The following is a 12,068-nucleotide window of genomic DNA, read 5'->3' as shown; positions in this document are numbered from 1 at the left end:
AAGCTATGAAATAAGATACATTGAAACAATGTCACCTACCATATTGGATCAAATAATATCTTTTAGAAAACCCACACTACATTGTAGTTGTAGCTATAAGTTGTAGAAGTAAATTGTAGTTGTAATTAACTGTTACTATCAAGATAACATAACACTGAATTTAAACTAGGTCCTATATAGAACAAGTTTCCTCATAAGAAAATGTCATGAGCATACAAAGAGAAGTACCATATATGAAGACAGAGTCAGAATTCACTGGAACATTATGAGTCAAAAAATGCTAGTAATTGCCCAGAGATGGCATAGGGTAGGAAAAGGCTCTGTCTCTGGGAATGGTAGAACACACCACTCTTTATTCACTCTTTATTTTGGACTTTCATACTTAATACATATGAAAGAATAAATTTCTATCATGTGAAGTCACCCACATGTAGATAACATGTTATGACAAACTTAGAAAATGGATCCACTAATAAACCTATTTAGAAAGAGAGTGTGAAAGGGCAAAATGAGAAATGGAATCAAGTTAGCATTGAAAGATGCCAGAGAATGGTCTGAGTGTCCATTTTTCTGGAATCAAAAATGCCTACATAGCTTCAAATTTTGGACTTGGCCAACAAATATTCTTTGTTCCAAAACAACGTATACAGCACATCCTAATATGTTAAAACATCTGAAAAGAAACATCACCTTCACAGATAGGAACTTTTCCAGTCCAGGTATTATCAGATCTGCATACTCTATGCTCAGTTCCCCCTGCTAAGAAGAATCCAGGCTGACACGTATAGATGAGTGTGTACCCATGGGAGGGAAGGTCCATTCCTACTACGTTTGCATGAGCAGGACTTTCTGGTTGTTTACAACTGTGAGCTATATTAAGAGCAAAAAAAAATGTTAATTTTTTGAGATGTATCACTGGAATTTTGATTATGAAGAACTTTGCCATAATTAGATATAGGGCAATCCAGGAAACCCAGAGTATGTTTGATTAAAACCTAACTTTGTAAGTGAAACAATACTGATGAGTATTGGTATTTTCATATACTTTATATTTTTGTTGTTATTCTTTGCATGAGATTTAGAACTTAAAACATGGGAAAGAAAAGAGAATATTAGGAAAAATGAACGACAAGCATCTAAATAGCTTATTTCATATTGTACATCCAAACATCACTTAGTGACTCTAAAACTGGTTAGATGATTCTGAAAAGTTTTTTTCCTTTCATTCATTTCAAACTAGTTGTTGTAGTTGTCTCATATTCTCTGAAAACCTCTTCACATGTAATTAAAAGTCACTATGATTCACTAAAGCATAATATCCTTTATTTCATAGTATTTCAATTTTGAGTACAGATCCAGGAAGCAAGAAAGTAACCATTACTTAAAACACAAGATGATCAAACTCACACCACTATAAGAGCTTTTGCCAAAAGAACAAAATTGTTCCTCCTGAGTTCTGGCTTCAATGACCATAGGGTTTTGATACAATACTAAAATTATAAAAATGAAATATGTTTTGCACTAATCTAAAATAATTTTATATGTATCTTATACAGACACAAACTCATTTCCATGTTGTAAGAAAAATGTGTCTATGAACTCAGACCCATGATCCATGCCATATATGTGTACAATCCTTACGTATGCACTCAGGTTGAATTCCACTCCATGTCAGATCAGGAAGGCAAGTTCTTGTTGTAGATCCTTGAAGCAGGTGTCCCTTTTTGCAGTGGAACTGCACAACACTTCCTACCTATAGTAAATGGCATAAAAGTAAAAATGTAATTCCAAAACTAGCACTAAATAGAAAAATATGTGAACAAAAAATATTTTCAGAAGAAATGTGTAAGACAGAATTTAAAGAATGCTTGTTGAGTGAGCATCTATAAATCACTCAGTTGGAACTTCAACAGAGATCATGAGCTCCACAAGGGCACTGTACAGGACAGACCGATGTCTAAGCGCTGAGGGGCTTACTGAGAGTTGAGGACTATCTTTAATCACATTTGGAGTTCAAGGTCAGCCTAGACTTTATAAGAAACTTTTCTAAAAACAAATGAAAATGATAAAAAAAAAACATGAAAAGCTTGCAAAAATGAATACATCATCTGTTTTATGGCATGGCGGAGAATACACTTAATTGATTGCTGTGGATAATTCAAATAAGTAAAAAACAATGTCTGGGGAAGGTTTATACAACAGAAGCAGTAGAACTGATTGGAGAGTCAGTTGTTAAGAGAATTAGTTCTAAAGTGTCTCAGAGGGCAAGGAAGAGTAATAAAGAGATTTAATTCTAGTTATAAGTTGGCAACTATCTTTTAGATTTTTAATGTAAACATACTAAATTGCTCTGTGGCAGAGAAACTAGCAAACAAGTCATTAACTCCTAAAATATTGCAGGAAAAATTAATAAGATTTATCAAAAGATTAGTAGCGGGTGACCAGAAAAGTGGTACTTAGTGTTTGTCTCTTTTGAGTCCTTACAAAAATAACCTAACAAAACTCAGTCAGTGGTTTAGAAATTATCACTTAGTCCCTGATTTTTCCTATTACTACTATCAACTTTAGTCCTAAAATTCTTGGTTTAAAGAATGAATAATAATATTTTTAATTGAAATACATGTATATGTTTTATAACTTATATTAGCATATTCATTATTTCAGATACTAAAATGTGACTGAATATGTTTCCCTCAATATACAAATATATTAATATCAACTGTGAACTGGACATCATCATCATTATTTGATAGAATATCTTGGGATTAAATATCTAAAGAGTCAAATTGAAAATATTCCATAGCTATAATTACTTTATGAAATGAACACTGAATCTAAATAATATATCTTCCTATGTCAAGACAGTTATACATCAGTTAATGAAAAATGTGTTCAGGGCTCTTAATCCATAATTGATTTCCATGATTTATCAATCATTTTGACAGTTGTTATTTCCCAGTCTCCTGGTAACTATTCAAATTTAATTTATTCTCTTTTGTACTGTTCTGAGAAGAAAACAATAAATTGGACAGTTATTTCATTATCTGTATCAGGAGATGACATACTCTAAATGTTAATAATAAAAGCTATATCCTCAAATCTACTTCATAATCCTACATATGCAAAATAGTGAATTCAAGAATACTGAAATTAAAAAAAAATTATCTAGGCTTGAATAGCTCAGCTATTCTTAACTTTGTCTTCCATTTCTCTGTAATTAGTTTTCTATGAGTATAAATTTACCTCCTCACAATGAGATACCTGTGAAATCAAGGTGCATAGAAAGGCTAGATTGGACTGTGAGAACCTGAAAATGTGTTCTTGTTTTGTTTATGTTGTTTGTTTGTTATCCCAGTGTGTGGGGATGAGCCTAGGGCTTCATGTATGTCAGAAGAAAGTTCTGTCACTGAGCTGTACCTCAGACTGCTTCTGCTAAGACAAATATTTTATGTATGAGGTTGTGATATAAACAGAGAAGACATCTTCTTGGAAACATGCCCAATGTACCTATATGATATTATTATACAGGCATACAATAGAATAAAGAAACTGTATGCTCTTGTTCATTCTCTATCGGTAACTTGCATATACCAACAATGATTTATAGTGTCTTAACATTGTGAAGTTTTTGCTATTTTCAAGCAGGGATTTCTTTTCTCAACTCAGAAATGTAAGATTTACATATGAAAAATACTTATTATTTTCCTCCAATAAATTACCAATAAACTTGTATAACTTTGCGTTGTGCTATTCTATGTAGACTTAGTGAACATATTTAGTATGCATATGCTTATGTTCATACACGTTGACCATATCCTGGTAAGAAAGTTCACACCCTTAATTTAGCTTTCTCAGTGTGTTTTAATTTTAATAAACACTGATATAAAATTAATATTGTTTGAAAACTTACATGTATCTAGGTAGACTATAATAAAATAAAACTTATGTATCACTCTACATAATAGATATCAAGGTTATATTAAATAACATTTTTCAATGATGAAAAAAATAAAACAAAAAAAATCAAAGTTAATGTTCCCGTTCCTTTGTTATATTGCTACTCCAAACTCAAATATTCCCTTTCCATTACCTCAAATGATGTTTGGAAAAAGGCTTATAGTTTTTAGAGAATCAGGTGCATTTAATGCAGTTACTAATATTAATGTTTCAAGACTGGCAAGATGACTCAGTGAATAATGGTTTTGCTGGCAAGCCTGATGATTTGAGTTCAATCCCCAGGACTCATATTGTATTAGGAGAGAATTAACACTTGCAAATTGGCCTCTGATCTTCAGAAGCATGCCCTGATAACCTACAACCCACAAATTAATGTGTGTTAAAATTTCATGGCTACCTGGTTATGAATGCTTTTTAATCCTACCACTTAGGAGACATACCTACCACTTTGGCCTGTCACTTAGTCCTGCCAGGGTTACATAGTGCAACCATGAGAGATAGATATATGCTTGGCTAGCATCATATTCTTTCATCTTTGTGCTGAGAACTAATGCTGTTTAACAAGTAAACTTTTATGTGCAATTAGATCAAATGATAACAGCCTTTTGTAGAGACATATGGCTAAGTTCTCTAAAATACCTATGTTACAAAGACAGAAGCATGCTTTTAAAGTTTGGTATTATCTGAGCCATATTGAAGCAAACCTGGAGAATTGAAAACACTCTGAAATCAATGTTCATACTGTGCCTTAAAAGTAGATAAGTGGAGAGTATTTTTAGCAACAAAAATATGGCACTTTAGATGAGCCCTTCCTTAAGAAATGGACATTTTCCAGGTTCACACTGAATTTTCCTCAGCATAACACAATTTAGAAAAGTCTGCCACAGAAAGCAATTGGGTAATGTGTAAATGGTCTATTTCCTTCTAGAATCAGCATGTGTTTTGGCTTCCCTTTGACCCTTGTAAGGGAAAACTTGCTGAATCTATACATGAGATCTAAATTTGAAAAAAAGGAGAAAAAAGTAAGTCACATATGAATGGGCATGCTGAATGATTCCCGTAAGAAAACCCAACTATGAATTTTAAAATATACAGTGAGGAAGAGATTTTCGTTTTTATGAAATTTACCATATCAATGATTGACAGATTAAGTAAGCCGTTTTTCCACAACTGGGCCTTCCTTTCTGTATTTCTTCTTTAGACTCTTGTTTCACTTTTCCTCCCAGCTCCCACATCTTCCTGTAAAATCTCCTTGCTCACTTCTGTAACTCCTCGCTCTTTATGTGCTGCTTAGGGCTTTCCTAGTGCTCACTGCTACCAGCTTCCTACTTGTCTTACTGTCCAGTTCAATTTGAATGTTTTCTAGAAATATATTTTCAGTTTCTCTACCCACAACCCCTTTCTTACAGGATAGCTGCATTCATGTGTTCATGAATGAAAATATGAGTTTGCCATTGTCTTTGATGTATGACAACAGAAGTATATAAACTCATGAAGCAAATATGACTAACTTTTGGCCAACTTTCACAAAGAAATGGTTATATCTACTTAAATTCCTCATGGAATTCAGCATGATAGCAATACCTACAATTGCACACATGGAAGGCTGAGTCAATAGAAACATGAGTTTGAGGCTGATGTAGAATGTATAGTAAAATGTAGTCTCAAGAAAAAAAGGAGAGAAAGGATGGAAGGAAGGGATGGAGGGAAGAAGACAGCACAAAATGAAAAGAAAAGAAAAAATAAAAAGAAAACTGAACAAAACACATGAGAAAAGCATAGGCACTTAAATTTTCTCTGAAACATTTTTTTCTGTGATGATAGCAAGTCTGAATCAGGTAAAATACAAGCTTAAAGCAGCTGTAATTTTAATTTCCATGCTGGATAAGAATACTAACCACTTTTCACATATTGATTGGCCGTTTGTATTTCTCACATTGAGAATCATCTATTTATTAGCTCATTCAGAGGAAGAATGAAACTATGACATTTTGAAGCAAAATGAATCAAATCAGAGATCATTATGCTAAGAGAAGTCCACCTCTGACAAACAATGCATGTTTTCTTTAATATGTAGAGTATAAAATTATAGTGTGCATATATAATGAGAGAGATAAGCTCCACATGTTATGAAATCATAAACTGTAATCACCTTGGGGAGAAGGAAAAGAAGCAACAAGAGGGCTTTCTTTTTTGTTATTAGGGATAGGAAGTGTGGTAGGGCCTGGGCATAATCATACATTGCAATAATATATGTATCAAAATATCAAAATAAAATATATTTCATGCTATACTAAATAGAACCTAATAATAAAATAATACCTACTTGAAATCCAAATGTGTTGTTTTGAGATCCATGCCTTGGTACCCCAGGGTTTTCACAGGACGTTCTGGTAGGTTCTGAAGTAAACAATTAAAAAGATTAACACTCTTTGGTGAATTCACAATTGTTGAAACCAAATGTATTAAACTTGGGTGAGTTCTAGTCAAACAAAATCCAATCATAGAAATGGAAGTTGGGGACACAGTCCCAACCTTAGCAATATAGTTATTGGAAGTCATTATCAATTTAAAGACTGTGTGACAGTTTTTTCTAGGAGAAAAGCTCCTGGCATATCAGCCAATCTCCATTGAAACCATACTTCCAAGAAAACTGGAGCAGTAGAAGTTGGTCACAAAGTGTCATGTGAAAACGGACACAAAGCTGTATGGGTATAGAAGGGATGTTAGATCTAGGATAAGTTAAGGAGGTGAATATGTTCAAAATACACTGAAGTAGTTTGGATGACAATGCCATTTTCTTTTCTTTTCTTTTCTTTTCTTTTTTTTTTTTTTTTTTGAGACAAGGTTTCTCTGTGTAGATTAGGCTGGCCCGGAACTCAGAAATCTGCCTGCCTATGCCTCCCAAGTACTGGGATAAAAGGCATGTGCCACCACTGCCCAGCCAGACAATGGATTATAATATTATGGATTTAACTGTTGGTTCAGAGTTTGTGGTAATGATTGGGATATTTAGCAAGGGAGGCTTTGGTGGAGGAGGTATGTCACTGGGGGTGTTACCTTGAAAGTTTAAAGATTCAAACCCTTTCTTGTTCACTGTCTCTGCTTTACTCTTGTAATTCAAGATCAGAATTTCTGCTCTATAAAGCATGCCTGCCATTTGCTGCCCTAAACTATTCTGCCTCCAAGGTGTACCCTTATTTATTCCCAACTATAATTCCATTTAGGCTCTTTCTTCTATAAGTTGCCTTGAACATTGTATTTATACACAGAGCAATGGAACAGCAATTAATATACTGGTACCAAACTCAAAGGAAACAAGAAAGCAAGAAAGAAAGCAAGAAAATAAAGCAAGAAAGAAAGCAAGAGAGAAAGCAAGAAAGCAAGAAAAAAAAAGCAAGAAAGCAAAGCAAGAGGGAGGGGGGAGGAAGGGAGGGAGGGAGGGAGGGAGGGAGGGAGGAAGGAAGGAAGGAAGAAAGGAAGGAAGGAAGGAAGGAAGGAAGGAAGGAAGGAAGGAAGGAAGGAAGGAAGGAAGGAAGGGAATTTATGTAACCAAGTATACTTCTCCAATGCATGTCAATCTTAAATAATCTTGGACTTGGCAAATATACTCTTGGTAAGAATATCGAACGTAATACTAACAGTACCTCCCAGTAAGCAGAAACTTCCTAAATTCAAGCAAGAATTTCAGGTTGAGGCTGGAGAGAGAGCTCAGTGAGTAAGAGACTACATTAGCTTATATAGGACCTGATTCAGCAACTACCATAAATATACAGCTTCTCACAACAGCCTGCAACTCCAGCTCTTGAAATATCAGACAATTGTGATCTCTGCTAGTCTGCAATCACACAGACATACCCACATACAGACAGACACCCACACATACAAATATTTAAAAATATATCTTTAAAAGACGAAATTCAACTTGACTTCATTTATATGCCTTATGTAGCTCTTGAACTTTAAAACTTTTGTCAGAAAAAAAAAAAGACTTGATATCAAACCCACTCTGTAAATGAAAAGTTAAAGAAATAGCTATTCAAGAAATCCATGTGTATTAAATGTTTGAGATATGATAGGGCTATATTCTCCTGAAAAAATGAAAAATTATTCATGGAAACAGGGTTGATAATTTGTAGTGTCCAGATATTTCTAGGACATTCATTCCTAGGAATGGTAGGGCTAGTCCTCTGTGAGCTGACTGTTTGCATGGAGGCTACTTGGTGGATTTCTTAAGTGCAGCATTCTGTGTAGGAATCACTGATATATATGTATAGTCCTTCAAATATCTCTATGTTTTGGAGCTATTCTCATTTCATATGAATGTGTTTTATAAGATTAAAGTATTTTAAAATAATATTACTTAATAATACGACTGCTCTGACATGCTTTTCTTTTTCATTAAACTTATAGATGACAAAATCATTTGAGTATGCCTTCTGGAAGTTTAAAATGCTAAAAATAAAATAGTCCACTTGTATTCATTCCTAGTACTTTCTAAAAGGTTCTATATTTTTATACATATTTAACCACCTATACCTTTTACATGGTAAGAGAAGCATTAAATGTTCTTCCCAGATATGATTGTGCAATCACAGAGTATAACCAGCCTTTATGAGTATTACCTATGCAGTGAGGTGATGAGCCACTCCAAGTGCCATCAGTTTGGCATAACCTCGTGCTTGATCCCACTAGTATGAAGGGAGAATTGCAGCTGAATGAAACCTCAGACTGATATATAAAGCTTTTGCCTTCTCGTTTTCCTTGGGAAGGTATACCAGGATCACCACAAAACTTTGCTAGAAGTCAAAATGGAGATATTTGTCACAAACATAATAAATACAGTAGAGTAAATACTTCATAAAATCATGAAAATTAACTGGGATATTGCACTAACCTAATATCTATGATAACCTATCCCAGGGAAAATTTGCAACTTCATTCTAGTTTATATATAAATTATAAGGTTTAAAGAACATATAGAATTTAAATAATTAGTCTGATGTGTTTGCTCTGTTGAGCATGATAGTAAATGTCAAATGCTTTACATTTTTAATTTAAATAAATCAAAATCAAATAATAGAACTCTAGTTACATATGGCAAAACTGTAATCTACTCTTGAATTAAGATATGGATCAAAGGTAGCACTGTTAATAATAAGCTGTTATATTTAAGGCATAAGAAAGCCTGCACTATTTTTCAAATATGCTTTTGTGTACAAGCACACATACATATATGTGTTCATGCATACACATACATATATGCATAATCATACACACATGCACAAACACAAATACACACAAATATAAGGACATATGTATTGTATCTGCTTATTGTATTCTGAGCACTGAAATTTATATACTAATATGTTTTAAAAATTAATTTAAATTTAAGGTAAATTTAAAATATTTTTATGTCTGATTCTTTCATACTACCCATATATTCACCAGGATTTTTAATGTGCTGTACTTGTGATGTTCAAATATTGTTAATTGTTATTGTAATTCATATATTCATCTAATTTTATGTAATCAATTTTACACTTGGGAGTAGACTTTTTTATAGTTCTTTTATTTACATTTATTTTAATATCTTTTATAGAATTTCCTCTTTGAAATTTTAATATATGCATTAAGTATATCATGAGAACTGTGACCTCCACCCTCTCTAGTCTCTCTCTTACCCCAATTACTACTTTCTAATCTCTTACCTATTTTCATGTTTATATTTGTTGATGTATTGGTTGATTGGCTGGAATATAATATGTTCTTAAGCTGAATTTACCAGAATTTACTGTGTAACAATAGGTTTGGAACTGTTTTTCAATCCCTAATAGTTTACAAAGGTACAAAACTGATGGCATGACTATGCCCTCCCTGGAATCAGACAATAGACAAAATTTCAAAGTGTGTTATAAAGCCCCTCCCTGACCCAAAATTGATTAATGATAGGAGCACTTGTAATTATACCTAAATATACAAATATTTTAATGGCTTTTTCTTCAAAATACTGACATATTTAAGAGAAAAGTAAGCTAGCTCCTTAGATGAACAAAATTTACAGAATTTACACACACATACAAATATATATATATATATATATATATATATGTGTGTGTGTGTATAGTATATGTAAAACCAATAGAATATTATATATTCTATTATATAATAGAATATGGGGTATTGGTTTTACATATACTATGAATTCTATCTTCATATTTATATACTTTATACATGTAAAATATTCCATATTCTGGGTATATATTAGAATTAATTACAAGCTGTGGTTCAGCTAATCAAACAATGGCTGTTTAGGGTCCAAATAGGGTCCAAATGCAAAACTGAATGTCTCAGCTGGTCTTCAGTATGTATCGGTATCATGAAGAAGCAGATTCTAATGCTGTTAAAGTAACGGATTTGCCAGTGAGCATGAGATCAAGCAAGCAATGAGGGAAATCTTCTCCCTCCATGTTCTTTCTATAAGCTTCAACCAGGAGGCATTACCCAGAATAAACAATATCTTCATGCCTAAAGATATCTGGATTAAAATTGGGTGTTCCCACTTCAAATAATTTAATTTTAAATCGTCTCTCATATGTGTACCCAAACACTTTGGCCACCATGTTGACAGTCAAGAATAGCTTTCACAAAATGCAAATAAACATAATGCAATCTTCTAAGTTTCTTTAGTATTACTTGTATGTATAGGACCTTAGATCCAAATACTTAGCATTGTAAAACCACTTAGGGGTCTCAAGCCTTCTATGTTTGATTGCTTGTGCTACTTTCTTTCTCTCCAGAAAGCCATATTTTCCATCTTTAAAGTTCTATAAAAGGGCAATTACTTGTTTCTCTTTGAGTGTAATTCTTCCAATTGATTAGCTGTACCAAAGGTCCATATGAGTCATATAACCATAAAAATCACTTTTCCTGTCCTTCCCAATATGGGTCAGGCTATTTCTTGACATTGGCTTATCTGTGCTGCCGATTATGATAATCTTGCCTGGTGATTCAGTGTTGCCACCTGGCCCATGCTAATTTGGGAACCTATTAAACCCATTACATTTAATTCATCCAACTGAACAGGGGCACCTCTGACCCTAAGGTCTGCCACAAGAGAAAGATGACAAAAATAAAAAATAAAAAATAAACAACCCAAAATAATTTCTTAAAATATGGTAGTGCCCCTCTCAACATTTTGCAGGATTAGTGAAGGGCATGTCTTTTAGGCCTTCCCACTCTGGGTATATAGGGTACCCATTTTTGCATTGCAGCTTCCCTAATCCTTAAAAAAATCCCTCATCAACACTAAGCTGAGGAATATCAAGCACTTTCAATGCCTTTTAAGAAGAACATCTCTTAACAAATGATTCAATCAATAATTCAAATAAACTTTTGATAACTTTTCTAACTGTGCAAGCTTGCATATTAAACTTAGAATTCCCACTCAAGGGAATTGTATCAGTAACCTCAGACTGATCCAGTTTTATGTTTGTACTGGCTATTTTTGTGTCAACTTTACACAGCTGGAGTTATCACAGAGAAAGGAGCTTCAGTTGAGGAAATGCCTCCATGAGATGCAACTCTAAGGCATTTTCTCAATTAGTGATCAAGGGGGAAAGGCCCCTTGTGGGTGGGACCATCCCTGGGCTGGTAGTCTTGGGTTCTATAAGAGAGTAGGCTGAGCAAGCCAGGAGAGGCAAGCCAGTAAAGAACATCCCTCCATGGCCTCTGCATCAGCTCCTGCTCCCTGACCTGTTTGAGTTCCAGTCCTGACTTCCTTTGGTGATGAACAGCAGCATGGAAGTGTAAGCCAAATAAACCCTTTCCTCCCCAACTTGCTTCTTAGTCATGATGTTTATGAAGGAATAGAAACCCTGACTAAGACAATGTTCCTTCCATATTATCTTCCAGTTTTAAAATCCATTCCTATGAATATTTCCCAGACAACTGCTTGAATGAATTAGCAAACTTGTTAAGCTATTTAGTAGTGTAGCACACCTCCTCTTGGATGCATTTTTTGTCTCCAATCTAGGATGATGCTTAGCCTTCCTTGTGGTTACATGTCTAGAGACAGATATTGTTGGGCTATTAGAGACATCAGTAGATCC

General features: G+C 33.9%; 1 protein-coding gene across 3 annotated transcripts in view; it reads right to left on the bottom strand.

Annotated features, from left to right (window-relative positions):
* Positions 1-12,068, bottom strand: part of Csmd3 (CUB and Sushi multiple domains 3) — a 1,262,970-nt gene that overhangs the window by 24,308 nt on the left and 1,226,594 nt on the right. For all 3 annotated transcript variants that reach the window (XM_029469819.2, XM_021183659.3, XM_029469820.2), the window contains 4 exons: positions 8,583-8,756; positions 6,284-6,357; positions 1,642-1,753; positions 691-870 (listed from right to left, as the gene is read on the bottom strand). In XM_029469819.2, the coding sequence (XP_029325679.1) occupies positions 691-870; positions 1,642-1,753; positions 6,284-6,357; positions 8,583-8,756 (540 nt within the window). The remainder of the gene's footprint in view (positions 1-690; positions 871-1,641; positions 1,754-6,283; positions 6,358-8,582; positions 8,757-12,068) is intronic.

The sequence above is a fragment of the Mus caroli genome, unplaced genomic scaffold (genome assembly GCF_978045245.1).
Source record: "Mus caroli unplaced genomic scaffold, Mus_caroli_1 scaffold_16, whole genome shotgun sequence".
Lineage (NCBI taxonomy): Eukaryota > Metazoa > Chordata > Mammalia > Rodentia > Muridae > Mus > Mus caroli.
Note: the sequence above shows the minus strand (reverse complement) of the source record. Positions and strands in the feature narration are given on the sequence as shown.